Source organism: Ochotona curzoniae, unplaced genomic scaffold, assembly GCF_017591425.1.
Source record: "Ochotona curzoniae isolate NIBS_2020 unplaced genomic scaffold, NIBS_Ocur_1.0 contig_64, whole genome shotgun sequence".
NCBI lineage: Eukaryota > Metazoa > Chordata > Mammalia > Lagomorpha > Ochotonidae > Ochotona > Ochotona curzoniae.
In genome coordinates this window covers 11,686,540-11,712,981 of record NW_024466502.1, presented here as the reverse complement: position 1 = coordinate 11,712,981, position 26,442 = coordinate 11,686,540, and the positions used below count along the sequence as shown (strand labels likewise).

The window sequence follows — 26,442 nt, the reverse complement described above, 5'->3', positions numbered from 1 at the left end:
TGCAGTTTGCATCTCTACTTCCAGACTAAAAATGGACTCCCAATGAAACTGTTTACCATACGACAAGAGGATGATGGACTCTGCCATTGTCCAAGCCCACAATGATGGACATATGACTGTATATATACTTCAGTAATGATTTACAGGAACGCAGTTGGGGGGAATTGAGGGGAGATAAGGGAAACCCAGGGGCCTGTAGAACTGTATCATAAAATGATGATAATAAAATAAGAAAAAAACACCAAAATGAAGTATAGGCTTACAGATTACATTCTTTACAGGAGGTGTGAGGTTTAACTGAAAGACTGCGGTCTAAAGAGCTGGTTCAATGACTTGTTACAAAAGAACCTTAGTATCTGTTTAACCAAGAAGCAGTTACAAAATACATAATTAGCTAAATTTTGCTCTAGTCCCCGAAATCTAGAAGATGGATATTAAAAGAAAATTAAAGATATGAAATTTACTTTTCCTCACTCAGTTCTTATCTATAACTAGTTTCCCAGTTTATGCTCAGTTCCAATTTTTTTCATTTGCATTTGTAAGAACAATGTAAGTTTAAATTAAGGTCTTTAACATTACAGTGTCAATTTATGAACTCAAACATGGAAATCATGCTGGAGTGGTTGGTAGGAATATTTTTTTAATAGGAGAAATTTTAAAATATTTTCCTCATTACACAGTAAGTATATATCAAAAATAGTCCTTGTAAACCAACTATATGCTGAGCACAGTTCTAACCCCCAGGGTATCAGGGGACCAGGAACCAAGGGAACAGAAATCACGGCCTTCATGGGGCTTACACTTCAGAAGTAGCAGGTAAGAAAGGAAATGACAAATTAGCTGTACAAGACAGTCCTATGCAGGAAAGTAAGAAATCAAGTGATAGATAAGGGAGCATCATAGCTTGCACAGTGCGGTCAGAAAACAACTGTCCCTAGGCTCAGCTTTGGCAAATAGCTGAAAACCAGTTCAGACTCAGGTGGGGCCGGAGGCCGGCAGTCAGGGAGTGAGCTTCCTGGCCGGCGGTGCTCCTGAAGGAGTCGTACACTGCTGCTGGCAGGTGAGCACTGGCCTCAGGCCATCTGAGAGGACAACAGGCAGCTCCTCACCTGGTCCCACCGGACACTCCCTAGCCCAACTCTCACATACTTTCATATACCCAGCCTTTTGTATACTTCTGTAACAGAGAAGTTAATTGCTTTCTGTGTTCCAGGAGGCCTTCTAAAAGGATTACTCAATCTAAAATTAGTGACCCTATGGGTGGTCTCTGGTGCCTCCAATTGTGCAGGCCAGTGTATTGCTGACCATATGGCACTACTGTGAAACATCACTGGATATTTTCAAGACAGCACTTTACAAAATCCCTGGGAATATTAAGGAACAGAACCATAATACACTATTTTTGCTTTTGTATTTAGTATTACTTTCCGTATACAGAAATAGAAGTCTTTGTAATTCTAATGAATGAGACTTAATTTGAAAAATCTCATTATTGTACAATGAACACAGAAGGAGCAGAGTCCACTCTGCAGCAGGAGTGGGGGGCTGGGCAGGGGGTGGCCAATGTCGGTCACTCTGCAAGGACAGCACACTTGGGATCACGTGCGCAGACCCCCAGAGTGGACACCTAGGGGTCTTCATTGTCCTCCGTGTTGGGAAAATATTCCCAATGCGCTTTTAGTGTTTCTATTCTTATAAAGCTATGACAAAATCCAATCCTTTTATTGAAAACATTTATATATTTTCCATTGATAAACTGTATTATTCACTACAACAAATAAATCAATAACCACCCCATATATTTTTAAGTAGAATCTACTATATTTAATCTTCCTTTAAAAAACATCTGTAAGTATGACACAGGAATTTTTATGGGCTAGGTAAAAACTATTAGGTAATGAAGTTTTAAAAATTAAAAATACCAAAAGATATAAATTTGAAAAGTCTCACTCTGAAGATAAACTTTTCACAGTCATACAAAGAATTTTCATTTCAAACCTTAGTCACTTTAGGAAAGAAGCTATGTACTTACTTTAAATGTTGGTGAGAGATAATTTTTTAGAAACCAGAATTTCACTGGTGTTTTGGTGTTACGCAAAACAGAGAGCATCATAATTCTGTACAAAACAACATTAAATCCAATATACATTAACAGTTGATTCTACTTTTAAAAGGCTTTTAAATATTTAGAAATGTGAATATGAAGTTTGTCACTACCAATTGTGAAGAAATAAACATCTTCAAACATTATGGTTGATAAAAAAATGCAATATGTGCAGAGAGAAATACGTAAGTACCTAATGCACATTAATTGACTCGGTTTTGTTTGCTCCAGTTGACAAAATATTTAAAATAGCTTTGTTTAGTGGAATCAGATTCTAATCTTTTTTCTGTAACTGTGTGATTAATCAGGTCTTTAAAACCTAAAAGAGTTCAATATGTGCATTTTGACAAAATCACTGGACTGTTCATTTGTTTTGTAACCTAGGCTTTTGAGTGAAAAGCATACATAGATACATAAGTGCTCCAATTTAAATTATTTTTAAAACAATGCAAATATTTTTCAGGCAGGTGAGAAATAGGCTTTGTACTTTGTACATAAGATTTCCCATTCTTATTGCCTCTTTTTTATAGGACAAATCATTCCTTCACTGGAAAACAAATGTACTATATACTTTTTCTCACCTACCCTCCTGTGACACTGTAGGTATCCTAGGTTTATAGACGACAAATATTTCAAAACAAAACTGATAAATTTCGTAATATTTTTAAAATACAGATACTTAACATTATGAGTTCAAATAAGGTGCAGAGTAGTATATGCTTTGAACAAGGATTAAAGGAAAACTGCTTACAGCATATATGTATTTCAGAACACAAAAACAACATTACTGTTTATTACAGACAAAGGCCTGTGTGTCAAAGAACAGATTTCTTTACACTGAACTGTCATTCTATTCATTCTTTTGAACCATATCATTATATTTTTCCAAAATATCACATGAAAACATTTACCTTAAAAAGCGTTCATATAGATGGCCAGAAGCAACTGAAAAAATGTTTAGAACATCTTTATTTTTGTCATCTTCTTTATGCAACCTTCTTGTGAAACTTGAAAATAAAAAGTAGTTATTCACCATTTAATATTCATATGCAAACTTTCTGGCTAACATGATTTGATAAGCAATAGGATTGCATTTTGAAGAATGTACAATTATTAACCATGAACAAACTCTTGCCCTAAAAAATCATGATTAATATTAAAACATGTGACAGCATCACTTCAAGTTTTGAGTTTTTAATATATTTAAACCTGAAGTAAAACTGTGTTGTCTGCAAAATAAAAAGGTCTATACTGGGGAAAATCCCAAATAATGGAATAATGTATGACTATGTCACAAAATCTGCTTTGATTGCTGAGTCTGTGCTAAAGTTTCTATGTCTTATCCTAGAACAAAATGATCATAATGCAAAGAGTCTCTAAAATGGACTTTTGAAGTTCTCAATACTGTGGACTGCAGCAGACAGCTTTTGTTTTCCCAACCTAACGTTCTCTCCCCTTACAGTAATGATGACCTAGTGCTTCTGGAGAACCTATTCCTCCTCAAATTTCATTCTATGAAGTTTGAGTTGTGCAAGGCCTTCCTACTGGTTCTAGACATAGGTATATGATCCAAGTTCATTTGATCAAAGTCACAATGATCAATTTGGTTTGGAATACATATCTATAGCTAGACCACAGAGTTTATTCCTGAAACTTTTGTTGCTACTATTCATAAAGAGGCAACATTAGGGCCAATGCCACATGTGGTGCCAGTATCCCCTATGGGCATATCTATTCACGTCCCAACTACTCCACTTCCCGTCCTGCTCTCTGCCTGTGGCCTGCGAACACAGCAGAAGATGGTCCAAGACCTTGGGCCCCTGCACATGTGTAAGAGACCCACAAGGGGCTCCTGGCTCCCAGCTTAGAACAACTCAGCTCTGCCTGTTGAGGTCATTTGGGGAATGAACCAGTGAATGGAAGATCTCTTTCCACCTCTCCTCCTCTTTTCCTAATATCTGCCCATTCAAATAAAAATAAATGAATCTGAAAAAGAAGAGGCAATGTCTTCCAACTGGAGATGGCAAATGTTTTAAAAATACTATCTGAAAAAGGAAAAAGGGGGAGCACAGAAATAGTTAGAATAAACTGAAATTTTCCAGATCCCATCACATAAAGATCCAAAGTCAGGACGATTCCTAGATACTACTGATATGTGGCCCTATATATTTATTTTTCTAAAATATTATTTATTCATTCATTTTAGAAACAGCCATACGGGGAACAAAAAAGGAGGAAGAGAAAAAAAAAGGCAGAGAATGAGAGGAGGAGGAAGAGAGATAATAGCTCCTATCCACTGGTTCAGTCCACATATGCCCATAGTGCCTGGACCAAGTCAAAACTGGGCACTGGTAACTCACTTCTGTTCTCCCATATGGTGCCAGGGGCACACTAATGTAAGCCATTTCTATCACCTATGGATTCTGCATTAGCAGGCAGCTGGAGCTTGGAATCAAACTGCTACAGTATGCAGGCATCTTTACCAATTAAATACTTACGCTTGTCACTATTTTTTTTTAAACTAACAATACACTTTATTTAGGGCCTTAACTTTGTATTTTTTTTTGTCTCAGTTATACCCATCACTACTTTATAACTGCATGTAACCAGGTACTTTCCACTTGAACTTGAAATCTTGTCTGTCCTTAGAAAACAAAGCAGTTGCCCAGTCCTTTAAGAAGTCTTCACTGAACTTCCTCCTAACTGGATTCACCTTTAATCTCCTTCGGCTTATGTAGCATTTCATTTTCAATTACTGCGAGGCTCAAATTTTGTAATTTGTGTCAACTGGGACAGGCACATAACTCGGTGTCATAAGGGCGGGACACGGGAAGCCCACCGACAGCACCGTCCCGCCGGGGGCATCCCCTCTACCTGGGACTAGACAAGGACGTCCTCTCGCGCTACTTGTACTCAATAAAGTTTTGGAAGTTTTAGAAGTTTTGGCCCGCCATAGGCAACAAGAACAAATTAAGAAGGAGAAATTCAAGAGCATTTCCCTCTTTAGGGAAAGAAATCTTGGTCTTGGATTTCACCACCTGCAAGAGTGAAGAGTCATCTAGTGAGACTCTTCATAAATCTATTTATGTGTTTATTTATTAGTAACTACCTTTTAATGGAATCCCACATTCCTTTTTTCTTTTCTTCTTTGTCAGAAAGAATATCTTCCTTAATTTTGTCTTGTTTTTTTCGCACCTAGGAGGCATGGTGAAGAATAATTTTTAGAATTAGGCAACTTTGAATATTACATTGCAAAGTTACAAAGTGAAACATGTTAGACAAGATTATCCTTACAAATCTAATAGAGATGGCAGTCACAAATGAAGGCCTGTGATATTTTAGCACAACATTATGGGCAAAATCTGGTCTTAAATTAACTCAGTCTCATTTTTAGCTTCTTTAATGTTTAGTGGACTCTAAAATGTTAAATAAGGTGCTGATTTACTGATTTCCTGGTTTGCCTATTTGCTGACTTTAAGCATTATCTAGCAGTTATTTCTGGACTCTAAGTTTAAACCTTACTGACTGTTAATATAGATGAGCAGCCCACTAGCATCACTCTGACCCCTTCTCCATGTCTGCAATTTCTTTTTTTTTAAGATTTATTTATTTTTATTACAAAGTCAGATATACAGAGAGGAGGAGAGACAGAGGGGAAGATCTTCTGTCCGATGATTCACTCCCCAAGGGAGGGCAACGGCCAGTACAGTGCCGATCCGAAGGCAGGAACCAGGAACCTCCTCCGAGTCTCCCATGCAGGTGCAGGGTCCCAAAGCTTTGGGCCGTCCTTTACTGCTTTCCCAGGCCACAAGCAGGGAGCTGGATGAGAAGTGGATCTGCCAGGATTAGAACTGGCACCCATATGGGATCCCGGCATGTTCAAGGTGAGGACTTTAGCTGCTAGGCTACGCAGCCGGGCCCTGCAATTTCTAATAGTAATAACGGTATCCTCAGTTTTTCTATGGTGTTATTTTGAAAACTTTAAATAGTATTTAAGTCTATTTTTTTCATCTTCAACCATTTCTCTGTTTGCCACGTTTATAAGAAAGCTATGAATATCTCTACCCTTTCTCCCTTCCCCCAACTCACATCAGCATTTGTAAATATACAGAATAATTACTACTCACTTCAGGAAACAGTAGAATTGCTTGCATTTTGCTAGGACAGTGCCTGTTCTGACAACGTAAATGCCATGTATTTCTTCTGTGTGGTTAAAACATCTGCTGTGTGACCACAGTTAACTGCCTGTTCTCTCACCTGCTTCTCACTACTTTGTAGACCAGTGTCGCCTCTGCATGCGCCATGGGCACACCTCCATTTTGCTGGCAAACAGTTCCAAGAAAGGAACCATCACACTTGAGAAGACAACTTTATTTTGCGATTAGAATTTGTTTGGAACACTGCAGGCTTTGATGTCCTAACACTGATCTTGACAGTGAGAAGTCTGACGTTCGTGCGCTGGAGTTGCTATTGTAGTGACCTGCCTTTTCTCCTTGGCCTTTTCCACTTACTCTGCATCTAAATTGCGGGCTCTTTTATAACGGGGTCCCTCTCGAGCCCCTCTTCACAGGGAGCAGGGAGTTCATGCAGTCCTCCTTTCACAATGCTTACCTTCCCCCACCCCCTTTTTGCTGTAATTCCAAGAAATAAACGATTACAAAACAAACTGTGATTGTAAGGACCTAGCTACTGCTAGGCCATAGAATGTAATTAGCCTTTCTCATCAATTCATGAAACCCATTAATCACCACTGCTTCAAATAGTACCCTACCCTCTACTTTCATCAACTTCAAAAACTCCATCTAAACTGATATTATCTACTGAACAAACACTCATACTTTACAAAGCTAAAATGTCTTAGCTGGGAAACAGCCCTATTACGAGGTAGTACTGAGATACAGTAACTGGTTATCACCTTTATGTATGTTCTTGAATAACAGGTTTATTTTCCTTCTATTTGCTATGTTTGAAATCTTTAATGCAATGATAATCCCATAACTGGAAAGTGAAATTAAAGTATGCCATTTGAAATTTAAAAAAAATAAGGGAAGAAAGGAAAAGAGTGGGCAGGCAAAGCGGGCGGGAAGGACGCTGGGACAGAAGTCTCCCTGCAAGCCGAAGCCTGTATTGTGTGCTACGGGAAACTGGCTCACTTATTTGAATAAGTTACAAACATTTAAAAGGTGCTAGTAATGGTAACTCCATTTCATAGAAGAAGAAAATACAAAAAGATAAGCAGTCAGAGATCAGGCTACTAGTGAATGGTAGAGCCAATTTTAAACCCACTTTTGTTTGCTTGCTTTTTTCTGACCTTCCATCGTTTTCATGCTCTTGTATTTTTTTCCTTTTTTCCTGTCTTCCTTCGGGATATGTCTTCTGGCTTAACCTCCAATATGCTAATTCTCTCAATAATTATATTAAAGCCATCCACTGAATTCTTAATTTTCTCTGTATTGCTCAGTCTCAAAAGTTCTACCTAATAAAAATATGCTATAGACTTAAGATTCCTGTAAATGCAGCAATTATTTAAGTTTATCTCTTATTTACTAAACTCAGTAAGCACAGCTGTTTTAGTTTGTGTTAACAGCTAATGCCTATCATATTTCTTTCTTTCTTGTTTCTACTGAAATTGTTTGATGTGCTGGCCTCTAAGTAAAAAATTTGCATCATAGGCTGCTATAACCTACTTCAGAGAACTGTGCATATTTCTGAATGACACTTGCGTCATCTATTACCTGAGCTATTTTAATATGAGTTAAAGATTCGAGATTCCCTGCACTAATCAGATGACACAAAGTTGGACTAAATACCTAAGCGGACGAAGTTCTTGTTTCAAGTTTACTGAAAAAACAGAGCCACCTTACTGTAGAAGGAATCTCCCAATAGCCTGCCTACTTCCTGTGAGTCCCGGTTTGAACTGCTGCCCCTGTAATGTGGCACATTGGCTCCGTGTGACAGTGTAGGTGTTCCAGGGTACAGGACTGTTCCTAGGGCAGCAGTAGCTCCCTCAGGCCAAGAACAGGCACTGGGACTACATTGTTGGGTTCCTAGTGTCTCTTTAAAGCCAGTCTTGAGCAGGCATGAGAGTCTAAAAGAACCAGCACTACCATCTTTAAACACTCTCTCACTTTAACAGAAGTGATGCCATCCTGTCTTTTCAGCACTAGTTTAAGCCCTGTCTCAACCTCTTTAACAGAGTCTAATTTGTAACACTGTCTGACTACAGGTATGGTAGAGACAGAAGCCAAAGTACAACTTTAAGAAACATTCCTTCTCTTGAGCCCAGCATGGTAGCCTAGTGGCTAACGTCCTCACTTTGCATATGCCAGGATCCAACCTGGGCACTGGTTCATATCCTAGCTGCCATACTTCCCTTCCAGCTCCCTGCTTGTGGCCTGGGAAAGCAATAAAGGAAGGGCCCAACGCTTTGGGACCCAGCACCTGCATGGGAGACCTGGAGGAGTCTCCTGGCTCCTGGATTCAGATCGTCTCAGCTCCGTCTGTTGCGGCCACTTGGGGAGTGAACCAGCGGATAGAAAAATTTTCTGTCTCTCCTTCTTCCCATAAATCTGACTTTCCAATAAATATTTTTAAAAATCTTTTTAAAAATCCTTCTCATATTTTCACATTCTGCTTTTACTTAATGAAATTACCATTCTTCCTTCATATTACTGCCAGAGCTCCAATATGAGTTTCTATATAAATTGCAAAATTAGCTGTAAAATAAACATCACACAAGTAATAATGAAAAGATACTTGTAAATATTGAGAGCTTAGAAAAAAGCTTCTGCCCACACACCTGTACTTCTAGGATCTTGCTTTTGAAGCTGTTCATTACAACAGTGACATTTCCCAAGTCTGGATGAGAGTCAGTACCTTTATGCCTAAAAGCAGAAACACAGCAATGTCCATAACCAATCACAGACTAGACATTTAATTAGGGTAAGTAATTCATTTTGCAATTAACAAAGTACATTATCACTTGTATGCAAGTAATTTTTTTCTGTGGTCAATTCAGCTATAATACACCATTTTCAAAATTATAAATTTTAACTTAAAATTGTACAAAAGTTGTAACTCATTAAATTTTCTATTAAATAATCACTTGTCCAAACCATTAAGTTTACTACTGTATGCCAACACTACCTCAAAACTCTAAACTTTCACATCTGATACATTACAATAATTGAAGTATGAAATACAGAAGTTGCTTATATGTCCAAGAAATTCTCTACCATCCACATAACTTTTCAATATCTGCTAGTCATTTTCCAATGTTAAATGTGAAATGCATCATTAAATGTATGAGACTGTGTTAGTGATGGCATTTGTGACACTTGAATGTTTTTAGTTACATTATATATATTTCATTCCCTAATTTGCGAAGTTGACTGATAAGTAAATCAAATATGACAGCTGTGCTCAGTAATTACTTTTTTATACTATTCCCACAGTATGTTGAAAAATTTTATGTTAAAATAATTCAATTATTAAAGGGGAAAGTCATCACAGAAAGCTTCAGTAGCTCTTCATATTTATAACACACACTTAGACTTTCTCTAGAACATCACTACTGCAGCACTATGGTTACTTGAACATGTGCCTTTGGCTTCATCATGCTCCAAAGTGCCTAGCTAAGATGGCTAAAACTAAGAAGGCAAAGCCCTGGCAAACTTAACACCACAAAATACAAAAAGAGCTTCAATTTATACAGGAGACATGTCAACTTGCTGTGGGCAACTGGGTCCCAGCTGGGTTCATTCCAGCCTCTTCTGTCCACATATCTAAGAATTCAAGGTGGGGGCATAAATGTGTATAGGGAAGCTGGATTTTTCCAAAGCAAAAGGATAGTACACATTCACTGCGTGCAAGTGGGCTGGGAAGAAACAAAAATGAAGAAAAAGGCAAAACACAGGAAAAAAAGGCCCCTTAAGAACACATGGGCCGTTTTTTCAATTAGGAGGTGCAGAGTGTAGTATCTGGTGCTGGGGCTTAAATGAATATGCCAAAGCGGGCAGAGTTTGGGGTGGGGTAAAGTCCTCTCAATTCCCATAGCTTTTTTTTTTTTTTTGCAATCATTGTAAATACCAGGGTGTCAGGTACATGACTGAAGTGGGAGTGTCTCCTCCATCATAATTTTATTATAATGATTTAATAATGACCTAACAGTCACAATAGGGGCACATCCTGTAGCATACTGAGTATTTCCAGCTGGCAATGCTTCTATACTTGTTTCTACTAGAACAGGAAGGAAGTGGCAGGGAACACATTGAGGTGCATGGGAGGCAGGTTTGAGTGGAGAACAGAAAGGGGGTTGGGATGGTCCTGACAGCTGGCCAAGGGTTCTGTGGAGACTGGCAGGAACTGCCCTGTCGGAGGTAGCCCTAGCCATCATCTGGTGGGTCACATCATACAGATCAGCTGGGGTTGTCCACCTGCAGCTCCTTGCTGCCGAACTTCTACCACTATCACTTTATACCAGAATTAGTATGTTTCCATTTCATTAATTTATTTGAAAAGAAGACGCATGGTTCACTTTCCAAATGGTTGTAAGAGCTTGAGCTGTGCCTGGGCTGAAATCGTCAACTGGTGGCAGGAATATAATCCAGGTCTCACACATAGGAACTTAATTCCTTGACCCATCAGCGCTGCCTCCTAGGATCTACACTGGAAAGACGCTGCAGTCTGGAGTTGGACCTACGATTCAAACCTGAGTTCTTTGATTTGGTATATAGGCATCTCAACTGCTAGGCTAAATACTCTCCAAAATCCCAAGTTAAAAAACTTTCAAATGCTTCTATTCATGACACTACAAACCATTAGCAAGCAAGCTGTGCATCCTTGAGGCAGAATGCAGCCACCTCGGCCCTCCTTCTCCCCAGGCACCTGCGCGTCCTAACGTGGTGCCTGGTCATGATGAGCTCTCTTTCTGTTTCAGTGTAATCCCAAGAATTTCATGGATGCTACCTCCTCTACTCCACAAACCATCCTTTGAAGAGGGTTTAATTATTATCCTGTATCCCACTGCATGGCCAAGCTTGATCAACACGAAACAATTACAGAACACTCCGACGCAAGGCAAACCTGCAGCTTGAAAGCACAGGCAATGTCCCTGACTGACAGGGAAAAGGGGAACATTCAAATGACTTATTTTCAAGGTGATTTTAGAGACTATTACAGCTCAGTGAAAGTCATTTCCAAAATCAAGAACATATATTGTTTCTTCCTAGCATTTTGCATGCAAAAATCACTCAACTTTAGAGGTAGGAAAAGCAACATCAGACTGGTTTCTATTCTATCCATAATACTCAGTGGAAGATGACGACAAGGAAGCACTGCTCCAAGCATTCTGAAGAAAGGTACAACGCTGTTATTTGGCACCTAACAAAAGCTATGCTTTCGAGAGAAAGGGTGCTAAGCAAATGTCAACCTCTTGATCACGTGTTTCAAAGTTTCCACAGCTGTGAGCCACATTACCCTTTTATAAAATGAACTCAGACATTAGCGAAATAAAAACTGAATGGGAAAAAAAACCCAAATTCTTTAACAGTGAGTTCAATATCATTCATATGTAATTAGCAGTAGCGTCCGTGTAAAGAACAGGAGAGAAGAGAGGGAAGTACGAAGTAAAACGACGCTAGAAAGCTTCCACTGAGGCATATTTGAGACCTCTACCAGATCGGGAAGTGATAATGAATTGCTATCATCTTCCATTACCACCACTCCATGCAGGCTGCCACTCAGAGGAACCAACCGAATAAAGAATAAAGAATGGGATACAGAGAGCTGGAGCTAAACCACAAATTCCCATTATTGCACCCTCTGAGGGTGCAATACTTTGAGAGCTTTGTGTATTGAACTAGTCATTCTGAAGTTAAAGATATGAACAAATTGACAGAGTATACTTGAGAATAAGCTTAGTAAATGTAAAGTTGAAGTTGAAAGTATGAAAGAATCTGTAGTTATGGCTTTAAATTCTGGACTTAGAAATGTATGTCAACATCACTTTGCCTCACATTATCTGTTATGCGTCAGCAATATTTTCTAAATATAAATTTATATCAGAAGTAAATCAGCAATGAAACCACAAAATGTCCATTTTCTTAAATCACATATCCATCCAATTTTTATTACTGACACTTTAGTTTCAAAGAAATTTTACTATAGGATAGCATCACTTATGTTTTTTCCTGTTTTGTCTGTCTATATGTCAATTGATTTGGATGGAATTGACTGAGAAAAGCTTACCATTTCTTTCTATGAAGTCATTTGTATTGTTAGAAGTTGTCTATGAATTTAAAATCCTAATTTTGGGCCCAGAGTGGTAGCCTAGCAGCTAAAGTCGTCACCTTGCATGCTCCAGGTTCCTATGTGGGCACTGGTTCTAATCCAAGCAGCCCTGCTTCATATCCAACTCTCTGCTTGTGGCCTGGGAAAGCAGTCAAGGAAGGCCCAAAGCCTTGGGATCCTGTACCCACATGGGAGACCCAGAAGTAGCTCTGGGCCCCTGGCTTGGATCGGCTCAGCTCCAGCTGTTGTATTCGCTTGGTGAGTGTATCAAAGGACAGAAGATCTTCCTCTGGATATCTGACTGTTGAATAAAAAATTCCAATTTTCTACTAATATGTTACTTCATAAGCTAACATGGGGGATATCTTCTCCCTACAACATTCATCTGTAGATCACATAATTTAAAAAAATCACAAAGAGAAAATTTAATGTATAACATTAAGTATTAAACATGACATGCAGCAATTGTAGCCTGTACAGATGACAGAATAAGTGGGAGGAAAATGGGTTTTTTATTTAACATGCAAGTTATCGCATTCTATAATTTTCTCAGGTATTCCTTACCAAGGTAAGTAGGCTCATCTCCTTTTGTGAAGGGAAATTAAGATTCAATAAAGAAATTTATGCAAGATCTTAAAGATAGTTTGTGATACAGAAGTGATTTGAATTATACTTTAATTTTGCTGCAAAACATAACGGTGAATTATACAAAACGCCAAGCTTCTGGCAATGCAGCCTGGAAACAAAGAAGCTGAAGCTAAGAATAAATGGCAATTGTTTAGATTTATAGTTTTATTACAGTAACAAATATTTGTTATAATGAAGTCTACACACACAGAATTTTTAGTTAAGCCCTCAGAGAAGAAAACCAACAAATGTTTTCACAGATGACTAAATATAAATGCAAAAAAAAAAGTTACAAGGAAGACATTATGACTCCCAAAAGGAACACAACAATTCTTCAGCATTAGAAGGTAAAGATGGGGCCTGGTGCAGTGGCCTAGCATTTCCCAGGAATTCTTTGAAAACCTTGGGTGCTGAGTGATACGCAGTGGTTAAAATCCTTGCCTTGAACGCCAGGATCCCATATGGGTGCCAGTTCTAATCCTGGCTGCCCCGCTTCCCGTCCAGCTTCCTGCTTTCGGCCTGGAAAAGCAGCAGAGGACAGCCCAAAACTTTGGGACCCTGCACCTGCGAGGGAGACCTGGAAGAGGTTCTGGGTCCTGCCTTCAGACTGGCAGAGCTCTGGTCATTCACTTGGGGACTGAACCTTTGGATGGAAGACCTTTCTGTCTCTCCGCCTCTCTATATATCTGACTTTGCAATAAAAAAATAAATTTTTGAAAAGTTAAAGATGAAGAGATTGACAAAATGGGTAAAAATAAATGAAGAAAATGATTACAGGATTACTCAGAAACACAGAAACAAATTTTGAGGTAAAGAAACCCAGACATGATATAGATGACAGATTCTACAAAGACACAGATTCTCAAGAGAAATAAAACAAATACTAGAAACAAATAATTCAATATGCCAAATGCAAAATACAATGGCAAACCTTAACAACAGGCCTGGGGAAGCAGAAGAAAGAATTTCTGACATTAAAGACAAAAATCTGGTATTACCTAACCAAAAATATTTTTAAAATTAGAAAAACTCAAAACAGTGGTCAAGATATATAGAACATTATCAGGCAAGCAAACATGTGTGTCAGAGAAGCCCTGAGTGTGTGGACAGAGAACAGATCACGAGGCATATCCAGCCAAACCACAGCAGACAACGTCCGTAGCGTGGAAGAAGAAATGGACATTCAAGTGCAGGACACACACAGAACTCCTAATACGCGTGATCAGAAGTGACTGTCCCAATAACACACTATACTCAAACTTTTGGCAGTAACAAAGGTTCAAAAATGTGCAATAGAGAAACATCAGGTTACCTTTGGAGGGTCCCCATTTAGACTAACAGCTAACTTCTCATTGTATAAATACACATACATACATATACATAAAGGTTAGGACAGCATGAAGGAACATGGTCTAGCCACTTTAAACAAGGCAAACACAGAACATGATATGAAGCAAAGCTCTATTCATACATGAAGGTGAAATGAAGACATTCTATAGCTAACAAAAAACGAAAAGCATTTGCCATCACTTGTTTAGGCTTATGAATGATTCTTAGGTTGTACAACACACAGAAATAGAGAAGGACCATCACCAAATTGAAAATGAAGGTTAAAAAAAAATCTCCTAGTAAAACTACAAATGAAATTCAAAGCAAGCATTTTTTTAATGGAAAAATGGTGGGACAAAGTCCCTATCTTTCAATAATAACCCTGAATGCAAATGGCCTGAACACTCAAAAGATACAGACTGGATGAATGGCTTAAGAAACAAGATCTACCTCTTTTCTGCCTACAAGAAATGTACATCACCAACAAAGATATACAGAGACTGACAGTGAAAGGATGGAAAAAGATGCCAACAGAACGGAAAAACAAGTAGGGGTTCTAATATTAAATAAAACAGACTGTAGTAAACATTAATAAAAGACATGAAGAATGAAGAAAGGCATTACATAATGATCAAGTGATTAATTCAACAAGAATAAGTGGCTATGGAGTATCTCTTTGCATTCAATGCCAGGGCACCTAGCTATTCTAAACAAGTATTTACGGATCCAAAAGGAGACACACACTCCAATGCAATAATAATGAAGGATTTCAACACTTCATTTTCATCAATGGAGAGACACTAGACAAAAAATCAAAGAAACAACACAGCTAATCTATACTAAGAACCAAATGGATCTGATATTTACAGAATATTTTATCCCACAGATTCTTTCCATCAGTTCATGGAACCTACTTTAGGATAGACTACACTCCAGGCCATAAAGCAAATTAAAGAAGAAAGAAAAAAGGAAATGACACCATGTATCTTTTCTGACCACAATGGAATGAAGCTGGAAATCAATTACACAAGAAACTCTGGAAAACATATGAAAACAGACTTAACAATATGCTAATAAATTAGAGGGGAAATAACATTCTTGGAAAAGTCACTAATAAACTAGAGAAGAAATTTAAAAAATATTTGAAATGTAGCAAAACTTACAGCAAAGCAGTGTTTAAGAAAGTTCTTCAATACCCATTGACATGTATGGATGCTGAATGAGATGTGGGACAGATCAGACCAGTCTGCTGTACATATTGGCAAACATGAAACAAGGGCAGGGGGCAGGCAGGGTGTGGTTAAAGAAACTAGGCTGCAGCTCCCACTGGTTTATGTGGCCAAGTGTGTGGTGGGTGAGACTGGCCCAGGTTGCAACACCCATTGGTTTGTGTAGAGGACAGGGTTGGAGACAAGGTGTGTGTGTTTGTGTGTGTGTGTGTATGTGTGTGTTGTGGTGTGCATGTGTGTAAGCTGACTGGAATGACAGACTGTGATGGGTGCTATGTCAGCAAGCACACATAAGAATCAGGTCTGGGATTGCCTTAGATGAGGTTTCTTTGAGGATCACCCAACTGAACTGCTGAACTCAGAACTTCAACCATGGAGAAAATTGCAGGGTCCATGGTCTGACCATGGAATGCTTGTGTCAGAGCCGAGCCTCCTCAGTGGCTCAGACGGAGCAGTGGACAGCATGCTAATTGCACGTGGAGGATATGATGGTACACTAGAACCTGCAGAGGACACCTGGCACCAGGACGGAGGAGAGTAACTCAATCAACTACCCCAGCCAAGTGTTGGCAATGAAAATCTAAGCAAATGAAGACTCTAAGGTGACTATATCAGCCAGGGCATTCTGCAGAGATTTTATTGTGCCTGGAGTGGCAAGATTCGCAGCAATTCAGAACTGTTGAACTATCAAAACCACTTGAACTGAGTCCTCAAAGCAGGCCCCACATTGGGGACCCTGGGATGGTTGGGAAGGAGGGTGTGTCTTTTCCCCTTATCTCTCTCCATCCCCCAGATGCAAGAAGGAAAAAAGAGAATGTGGTAACAATGGTCTTACCCACTTTCCTTTAGTCCTTGACCCTTTTCACCCTAACCAACTATGTAAAGATTTTCAGCAAAATAGAGAAAAAAAAGAAAAGTTCATAGCAATTAGTGACTATATAAAGAAATCAAATAAATCATCTCTTAATACACCTCAAGGACTTGAAGAAACCAAAACAAACCCAATGTCAGAAGAATTAAAATCAGAGAATTAAAATTGAAGCCGAAAGAGGACACATATCAGATGCTATCTATAACTGAAGAGCTGTTTTTGAATAAAATCAATACAACACAGCCCAACTATCCTCCCACTAAGTCATAAGACCTAATCAATAAACTCAGAGATGAATAGGGAAATACAAGCGCACATTAGTTATACAAAGAATCATCAGTAATCATTACAATTCGCCAGATACCAACAAATTTTAAAAATCTAAGAAAGTGTTCTAGACACAACTGCCTGAAACTGAGTCATTTGTACATCAAAAACATAAATAGACCAAGACTTGGGACACAGACTACATCAGTAATGAAGACACTCCTAACAAAGAAAAGCCCAGGTTTCACTGCTGAATTGTACCAAACTTTTCAGGAACTAATTCCATGACTTCTCAAGCTATTCCAAACAACCAAATGGGATCCTCCCAACATCTTTCTATGAGGCCAGCATCACCAATTCCAAAATAAGAAAAAAGATACACAAAGAGAACTACGGGCCAATAAACCAGTGAGTACATAGAGGTGTAAAATAAAATACTAGCTAATCATATCCAAGAACACAGAAGAAACCTCACTCACTTCAATCAAGTAGAAATAGTTCTTAAGCCTTGAAAGCATGATTTTTTATAAGGCTAAAATACAGATCTAAGTATATTTTGCTTAGTTTCTGTACTACTTTCATTCCTTCTATAGCATACAGAATATATGATACACATTCATTTCTGTAAGTACACACTGGAATTAATTCCATCAACGTAGCAATTAATTAAACTCTTCCCTCAAAAAAGAGACTACTCCAGACTCTGTAGTTTGGGATTGTGGGCAAGAAAATTGACAATATAATACTGTCCATACTGTCCTCTATGAAGCATCTTTTCCTATTCCTGTGCTACAGCAGGTAATGCCGTATCCTCATTTGGTTTTCTTATCAGAAGAAATACACATACCCCATGAAAACCTCTTCATGTGTGGATAATTCAAGATCTCTGGCCAGAGGAGCTGTGGAAAATTTTATTCTGTCATACTGATAACATCTGGACTTAATTTAGTCTTTTTAATAAGACCAAAAATTCATTTACACAGTCTAACAGGTACTCGTGTCTGCCATGGGAGTATCCGGGTTCAATCCCAGTTCTTGCTCCTGACTTCAGCAGACACGAAGGCAGCAGGTGACAGCCCGAGTACTTGGGTCACTGACACTGTTGTGGAGACTTGGATCATATTCCTAGTCCTAACACCAACACCATCTCAGCCTTGGCCACTGCACACATTTGGACAATGAGCAACAGATGGCAGTTCTGACTCATTTTCTCTACTCTCAAGTAAACTTAAAAAAGAAAAAACAGAAACGTGGTTCATGTAACTCACCCAACTATTTGATAAATATCTTCAGATTTCCCTTCCCGTAATTTCAGTATCCATGCACCTGGGTTTGCTTTTAACTGAAAATATCCCTTTTAAGATGAGGGGGAAAATTAGTTTTATAACTTAAAGCACCACTGTTTAATAAAGACTGCACATGAATCATCCAAGAAAGTTTATTGTGAAACAAATTCTCTAAATGAATCCCAAGGACGTTTACAATTACCTTTAAGAGTATGATTGCTTGCATTTTTGGTTTAAGTAACATTTCAATTTTGTTTTTGGCAAGCTGTATAACAGCGGCAGAATACAGATTATTTCCGCTTATTCAGAAAAACCTAGAGAAATTCACGAAGGCAGCTAATTCAATATCACCAATTAAACATGTGTAATACTTACAAGATTTGCCATCACTACTGTATCCACCACAACAGGTTGATTTTTTGTGCCTAGTGTAAACTGCAGACCCCGAGGAGGCTGTTCTGTCACTGAATCAAAGCAATGTCCTTCAAGCAATAGATACTCGAGTTCATATTCTGCTGTAACAGCTCTCTCAATCTGTTGGGAACATGTCATTGGTTTTAAGATTAGTAGCTGTCATAAAACACATTCAACAACAAATATGCAAGATTTGAAAATCAGCCAATGTGTTTTGGTAAGTCTAGTGTAACTCTCCTGAATCATATTTTACGAATTTGAGTTAAATTGCTCAGTTTTGCAGAGAGGCCAAAAATCTCTACTACATATCTTGCTGTTCTCCCAAATTTGCTAAGTGTTTGAGATATATTTAATATATAATTCAGAGAATAAACTGTGTCTAAGATAATTGGATTTATTCAATTGTCTTCTCCATAACATGGTTTCACTTACGATTTTAAGCATGACTCAGGCAATCAAATGGAAACTCTTCAATATATTGTTACTGACAGGAGATTTGGGTGTCCCAAAAGATGGTTTAATCCACTGTGCTACAACATTCAACTCTGTCATCTAAAATTACTGCATTAATATCGGCTACTCAATGTAATTTTCACGTGTAATTATGTTGCTAAAACCCCACTAAGGGTGAATTTGTCTTTTCTGTTTCATATATTCCCAATAATCCCATTCCTGGGAATTGGCCCAAGTGAAATGAAATCAGTGAGTGAAACAACCATTTGTATCCCTACGTTTCTTTGTAGCTAAATTCACAATAGCTAAGACTTGGAATCAACCCAGATGACCATCAACTGATGAATGCAGAAAGAAAATGTGATATATATACACTATGGACTCCTACTCAGCCACAAAAAAGAATAAAATACTATATTTAGAACAAAATGGATACAACCACAGACTACTATGCTTAGTGAAACATGCCAGTCTCCAAAACACAAAAATGTCTTCTCTGCTGAGGGCAGTTAACATAGAACATAAAAACTGTATAGAAATGTGAGCCAATATGTTTGAAATGTGTGCTAATCCTCCATCTGCAGCACCACCTTTCCAACATGAGCACCAGTTTGAGTCCTGGCTGCTCCACTTTCCATCCAGCTCCCTGCTTATGACCTAGGAGAGCAGTAGAGGATGGCCCAAATGCCTGGGTCCTTGCATCAACCCGGGAAAAGCAGAGGGAGCTTCAGGCTTCAGATCAGCTCAGCTCCAGCTGTTGTGGCCATTTGGGAGATGAACCCATGGATAGAAGCTCGCTCTCTGTCTCTCTTCCTCTTTGTAATTCTGCCTTTCAAATAAATACAAATCTTTAAAAAGCATATTGAGATGAGATGGTTATTTTTTGGACAGGATTATGATGTTTATAGTTTTAAAAAACTTGGTTTTTCCTACTTTATACTTATTAAAATTATGACTTGGGGCAAATTGAATCTATTAATACAGAGTGGATTAAAATTTTATCTTAGTAAAAACTAATGAAGAGAAGGTGGGGGCAGTGAGGGCAATGGGCTGTCTTGCATTTGCACCTACAGCATACATAAAACTTCTATTTATATTAATAAAAATCATTAAAACAAAGGGAAATACTATATTATTTCATATTTTAAGGTAATTTTCAGAATTATCACTTGCAGACAATATTCTGAGTATGTAAAGCACACAATGGAAGAATTTGATAGGCAGTTAACTATAAATTTCTTGCAGCTGCAACAATTTATAATTTCCTTGTTTATTCAAATAGTCCATGAAGACCCAAGATTTCACTTTTCTAACTTTAGAGTTAATGCTCTTCAAATAACATCTAAAAAAAAAAAAACACACACTACCAGACCAGAATGTTCTGTTCTCTACAAAAATCTTTCCTCACCATTGTTTAACAGCTGCTAAGTGTACACCAGCAGACTCCATTTAAAGCCCTTCCTAAGCTGTGCTAATTCCTCTGCTAGAAGCCCTCACAGCAGCAGTTGGTTAGTCTTTCAAGTCGTCTTCTTGATAAATAGTAATGCACTTGCTTCAAAAAGGATCCAATAAAGAAAACAGGGACCTTCTTAACTTTTTTTACTTCTTTCCAAGTTCATTTTCACATTTTCCCTCACAAATTATTTTTCACATATTTTCTTTCCCTAGAATTTTAACATGGATTTAAGATAATGCACATGAATCAGTCTACATTTCCTTAAGGGGTTCAGTTGAGGATGCTGGTATTTGCATGCAAATATTTAGGATCCCACAGAAAGTATTCATGAGTGTATAAATCAACCATTATCTCCAAATTTCTGGACATGAATCCCAAAATGCTTTTGTTCTATTCTCCTTTCCTTTTTTCCTGTGCACTGAATGACAACATATAAAGAGGAGAAACCTATTTAGTATAGAAGGGTCTGCTGGAGATAACGGGAAGCAGGTGTACTTAGAGGATTCGACTCCTGCTTCCTAGTTGAATTTGTTAAGACTGCCTTCTCTATCTTAGCACTGAAAAGCAGAAAAAAATGCTTTATGTGAAAAGCATCCTTTCTGAGTTAAAACTAAACTGTAGGGTAAAAAAAGTGACCTAGAATTTGTTTTCTTATCTTCATATGTTTAAGTAGTCTCTGGGGCTAACAGTCTGAGGCAACAAAAAAATATCAAGGGTATTTGAGAAACTTTTGGAAAACTAAAGAAGCTGAATTTGGAAATTGAGAAAATCAGCAAATAAAGAAAATAGAGAAAACTGTGGCAAGTAACCATTATGTTACGACAACTGTGAAGATCTGGTAATAATTTATCCCAGTTTCTATATGATCTTACACCACAACTTACATCTTTTAAGTGAATATTATCAAGGTCACAGTTGCTTTGCACTATTTCCACCAGCCAGCCTTCTGGAGTAATCATGTTGAGGGTTAAAAGAGGTGACTCTGGGATATCCCCAAATTTTGCCACAGGTCCAAGAGAAGGACTATCATTAGGCCCTGACATCACTTCTGGTTCCAGGACAAAACGGTAAAAGCTGTTAAAAGAACAAACAACAAGATCAGATCTATACATACAAATACATATACACATATGCTTATGTTCTCCTCTAAAATATTTTAAGTGTGGAAATGGCCTAGCAACATAATCAAAGTCTGAAATTAAAAACTAGAACATACTACATGTAAGTCAATGCTTATCAACAGTAGACACTTATTATGTTGCTGGCACTTTAAGACTATGTATACCATATAGCTTGTTACCTGTGTCTTACCAAGTATGATTAAAAATTTTTCATGTCATATCTGGCTTATGTAGGCTATAGTAGTTCGTAGTTTAAGTCATTCATTTGTTCTTCAAATTTGATCATGGTATATTTTTGGGTTATTTTAATTCTTATCACTACTAACCATATGGATTAACTAAATGCTATTTTTCTACATCCTGTGCATGCTTTAGGTCTACAACATTAAGTGAGACATAGAAAAGCACTGAACAAGTCCTACAAAGCCATCCTCATCCAGTGGACACACTTTCTCCTTCCCAAGGACACCTGAATGATATTGAATATTCTTATAAATAAGAGTGGCTCACAATGACGGTTCTGATCCAAAGAGGATATGTTTCTCTTTCTTAATAAAGTACTGTTTCAGAACAGTATTTGCTTTTTCTTGCTAACATTTGCTGATTTTTCAAACATAATTACATACAGACTCACCTGTCTAAAGGGGCTTCTGAGAGCTTACCCCGACAGTTCATAAACAGCTTTGTCTTCATGTTGATAATCTTGCCAAGTACCTATTTTAAAAAGTTCCCCCATTTAAAATCAGACAACATTGACAGCTAACATTTATTGAACAAGTACTACAGACTAGTAATGAACACCTCATTATCTCATTCAGTTCTTATACAATCTCTAGAAGCAGTAATTCTGTAACTGAGGCACAGAAACACTAATTGGCCAAAATCACACGTCACTCAGGGCGGAGGCAGATGGGAACCCTAACAGCTGATTTCAGTCTACCAGAGTAATTTCATTCAAGTTACTGAAAACGACTTTCATAGGATTTAAAATTCCTTACTATCAAAGAATAAGTAATATAATAACTGAAAAATTGATTTGTAAAGTGGATACATGCAGTAGCACTGTGGAGTGTATCCTGATTGTTTTTAGAATTCCATTCTATAAAAATGTAATAAGCTCTTGGTCACAGAGATTAAACATACTCTTTCCCTTTTTTATTTCTAGAAAGCATAAGCAGTAGAAAAAGGACAGCAAGCATTTAAGATACAGATTAAGATGCCCATTTCCCATACAGGAACATCTGGGTTTCACACCTGGCTCCAGCTCCCGGACAATGCAGGAGATCCTGGAGGGCTTAATGACAGCCTAAAGTATGGGGTTCCTGCCACACCCGATTGAGACCTGGACTGCATTCACAGCTCCTGGCCTCACCCCTTTTACTGTGGGCATTAGGGGAGTGAGCCAACAGACGGGGCAATGTTCCCCTCCTTACTACCTCCTTTTCCTTCTTTGTATGCATGAAAAAGGGCATATGTGCTTACGTATGTGATGTATGCATGTGTATATATAGACAACTGTATGTATACACAGATTTAAAAACCAGGAAAATAATAGTTTTAGTAATTCTCATGTCTGCACAGGCAACAAGTCAGAAAGGTATCAGACAACAAAGTAAACAAGTAAAGGAAGAAGGGAAAAAATCCGAAAAAAAAAAAAAAACCCGCAGATGATTTTGGCTAAAAGGCCAAGAAGTGATAAAACAAAAGTATAGTTTTGCTGAGTAATTATAATATATAATATATAAAGGATTAAAAAATGAGTTTTCATTTTATTACTCTTCATATTTGATACCAGAAAGACTGTTGAAATATTGTTTTCCCCAAGTGTTAAATGAAACCCCTTTTTCCAATAACTTCTTCTATAATGTATTTCAAATAGTTCATGGAAAATATAACTAAAATATAAAATCTTTGGTATAAAATTATAACCTATGTATAAGTATTGTTAAAAACATGTGTTAGAATAGCACTAATCTTTCACAGGAGTACACAAGATGTTTGATGAAAACGTAACAGAGCTTTTTAATGAGCCAGCTAATCAAACCTAACTAGTAAAAGCTACATCACAATTTAAAACTTTGAAATCTCAGTAACAGTCACCCAGTAACTGAGCTGCTCGCACTGGGAAGCCGTCTTTACAGTACTAAGGAACATACCACCGGACTGGTCCATGAGAGAAATGGATGCCAGTGTTCTTAAGGTACAACTAGTTTGGTCTTCATTAAACTGGACCATTGAGCTTACACATCAACTTTTCCAACAGAGGAAGACTGCTGGATGCCTCTGATGGAGCTGCCATGCCGTAATACCACACTGGGTGTGTTTGGACTAACAGAAAGGCGTTTCTTCCATAGTTCTGGAGTTGAAGAGTACAAGGTTGATTCAGAGTCTGGTGAGTGGTCCTCACATCTGAGCACTCACACAGTTCTCTGTCAAGGCCACTAATTCTATCAGAAATGGGCTCCATCAGAACAAACGTATCTATTTCCAGACAGTCACACTGGGGGTTAAGGCTTGACATTCACTAGAACGTATTACATGTGATGAAATACAAAATCCCTGGGAGACAGACATATCTGAGCTCACAACAACACTTACCCTCAGCACTGCAATTACATTCTGTGAAAAACTGTCATTTCATTTTCCACACCAATATTTGAGAGTCTGTTTAATGTTAGATAAATGATTCAGAGCACAGCTGTTTGCTTATAATTGAAAATAGATGCAAAAGTTTCAGAGCTTAAAAAATTAGGTCTAATTTATATCTTACAATCAATATCTGTGCCATCCTCTGCGCTTCTCTTGTCAGCGGATCAACAACAGCAGTGACATCAAAGAACATATCATTTTCTTGAGGATTTATCTTTACAACGCTGCAAAAACAAAATAAAGATGAAAACTTAAGCATGTACAAATACCTCATTAATCATGATCTGTTGTGTACCTTCTCATAAATTGCTTTGCTTCTCATGCATTATCTCACATAATAAAATGCAAATTTGAAAGTCTAACATTTGAACAAACTACAAAACAGAAAAGAATTCAAGAAAGTGGAAGATTTTGCAAATCATTTCTAAAATAAACTCTTTACATAACAGTATGATTGGGGCTAGCCTTGTGGGACTGCTAGCTCTGCCGAGTTGGGTGATGCTGACGTAGCAAGCGCACGTTGGTTGGAGCCTCCACTGCTCCACTGCTAGTCTAGCCCATCGATGAGCTTGTAAAAGCAGTGGGCGATGGCTCCAGTGCTTAGGCCTTCCTGATGACACAGGCTCCGGCTACCTGATCTGCCCCTGCAGTGAGAGCCAACTGGAGCTAAGCCAGTGGGAGGCTCGCTGAGCCTGCCTCTCTAATTCTGCTTTCAAGTAAATAACAAAAAAATCATTACAGCTGTTAATTTTAGGTCTTCAAAATTCTCAGGGTTCATACAATATAAATATCCATTAACATTTGTATTAGTTAAGCAATTTCTTTGTATTTGAAAAGACTTTCAACACTTATATTAAATATCTCAAAAAACTGTGTATAATCTTCCTTCTCATCTCATTCTCACTGCCATCTCCACTTTGCATTTCATTGATGTACGTCTAAATCAGAAGACAGAATAATCTTTGAAGGAGAGTGGGAAAACATTACAAATCAGAAAATGCCAGGGAGAGGTAACTGATTCTACTTTTAATGTAATTGCAAGTTAATGGCATGCATATGTTGAAAAGTATAGAATATTCCATCTTAATATTAGAATTCAGTATGTGAAATAATAATAAAAGATGATGGAAAGCTTTGACAACAGACTTGGTGAGGCAGAACATCATCCAAGCTAAAAGACAAGTCTTTGTAAAAATCTGAGAAACTAAAAAGAAAAAGAAGGAAATTAGAAAACCTGAAAATAGCACATAAGATTTATGAAATACCATCAAATGAGCAAATCTACATGTTTTAGGACTTCTTAAAGGTAGGAAGGAAAGAATGGATTACAATTTGCAGTGAAACAGCAGAAAGCTTCTCTTACCTGGAGAAAGTTACAGGCATGTAAATACAGGACAAAATGTAACTCTTAACAGACCTGATCAGAAGGCCTTCACCATGACACATAACAGTCAAACCTTCAAAGGTAGAACAGAGAAAGATTCTCTAGGGCCTGGCACAGTAGCCTAGTGGTTAAAGTCCTTGCCTTGCAGGCACCAGGATCCCAGATGCACGCTGGTTTTAATCCCAATCTCGGCAGCCACACTTCCCTTCCAGCTTACAGTTTGGGAGAACAGTCAAGGACGGCCCAAAGCCATGGGACCCCTCACCCACAGGGGAGACTTGGAGGAGGCTCCTGGCTCCAGATTGGCTCAGCTCAGGCCACTGCAACTGCTTAGGGAGTGAATCTATGGATGGAAGAAGATCTTCCTCTCTCTTTTCTCCGTATGTCTGACTTTGCAATTAAAAAAAGATTTTCTAATGTGCATAAGATAAATGCCATGTTTTCAGGCCCAGCGCAGTGGCCTGGCAGCTAAAGTCCTCGCCTTGAACGCATGGGGATCTCATATGGGTGCCAGTTCTAATCCCAGCAGCTCCACTTCCCATCCAGCTTCCTGCTTGTGACCTGGGAAAGCAGTCGAGGATGGCCCAAAGCCTTGGGACTCTGCACCCGTGTGGGAGACCTGGAAGGAAGTTCCAGGCTCCTGGCTTCGGATCGGCACAGCACCGGCCATTGCAGTCACTTGTGGAGTCAATCATGGGACGGAAGATCTTCCTCTCTGTCTCTCCTTCCCTCTGTATATCTGACTTTGTAATAAAAAATGAATAAATCTTTTTAAAAAGATGCCATGTTTCCTTCAACATATCTTCAAACTAATTTACAGCTAATTTTTAAAATAAAAGCCCCTACAGGCTAGAAGAGAACGGGGAGGCACAGTCCAAGTTCTAAAAGAAATATCAAGCCAACACACTTACCCAGGGGAGCTCTCATTTAGAAATGAAGGTAAAATAAAGACCTCCTAAAAA

At 38.2% G+C, this 26,442-nt stretch overlaps 1 protein-coding gene across 1 annotated transcript in view; it reads right to left on the bottom strand.

Moving 5' to 3' along the window:
- UGGT2 (UDP-glucose glycoprotein glucosyltransferase 2) overlaps positions 1-26,442 on the bottom strand; it is a 109,018-nt gene that overhangs the window by 17,588 nt on the left and 64,988 nt on the right. Inside the window, exons 25-33 of the mRNA XM_040991227.1 lie at positions 24,218-24,320; positions 22,082-22,161; positions 21,211-21,400; positions 18,379-18,537; positions 17,986-18,071; positions 8,904-8,988; positions 5,214-5,299; positions 3,016-3,111; positions 2,033-2,117 (exon numbers count right to left, since the gene is read on the bottom strand). Coding sequence (XP_040847161.1) covers positions 2,033-2,117; positions 3,016-3,111; positions 5,214-5,299; positions 8,904-8,988; positions 17,986-18,071; positions 18,379-18,537; positions 21,211-21,400; positions 22,082-22,161; positions 24,218-24,320 — 970 coding nt within the window. The remainder of the gene's footprint in view (positions 1-2,032; positions 2,118-3,015; positions 3,112-5,213; positions 5,300-8,903; positions 8,989-17,985; positions 18,072-18,378; positions 18,538-21,210; positions 21,401-22,081; positions 22,162-24,217; positions 24,321-26,442) is intronic.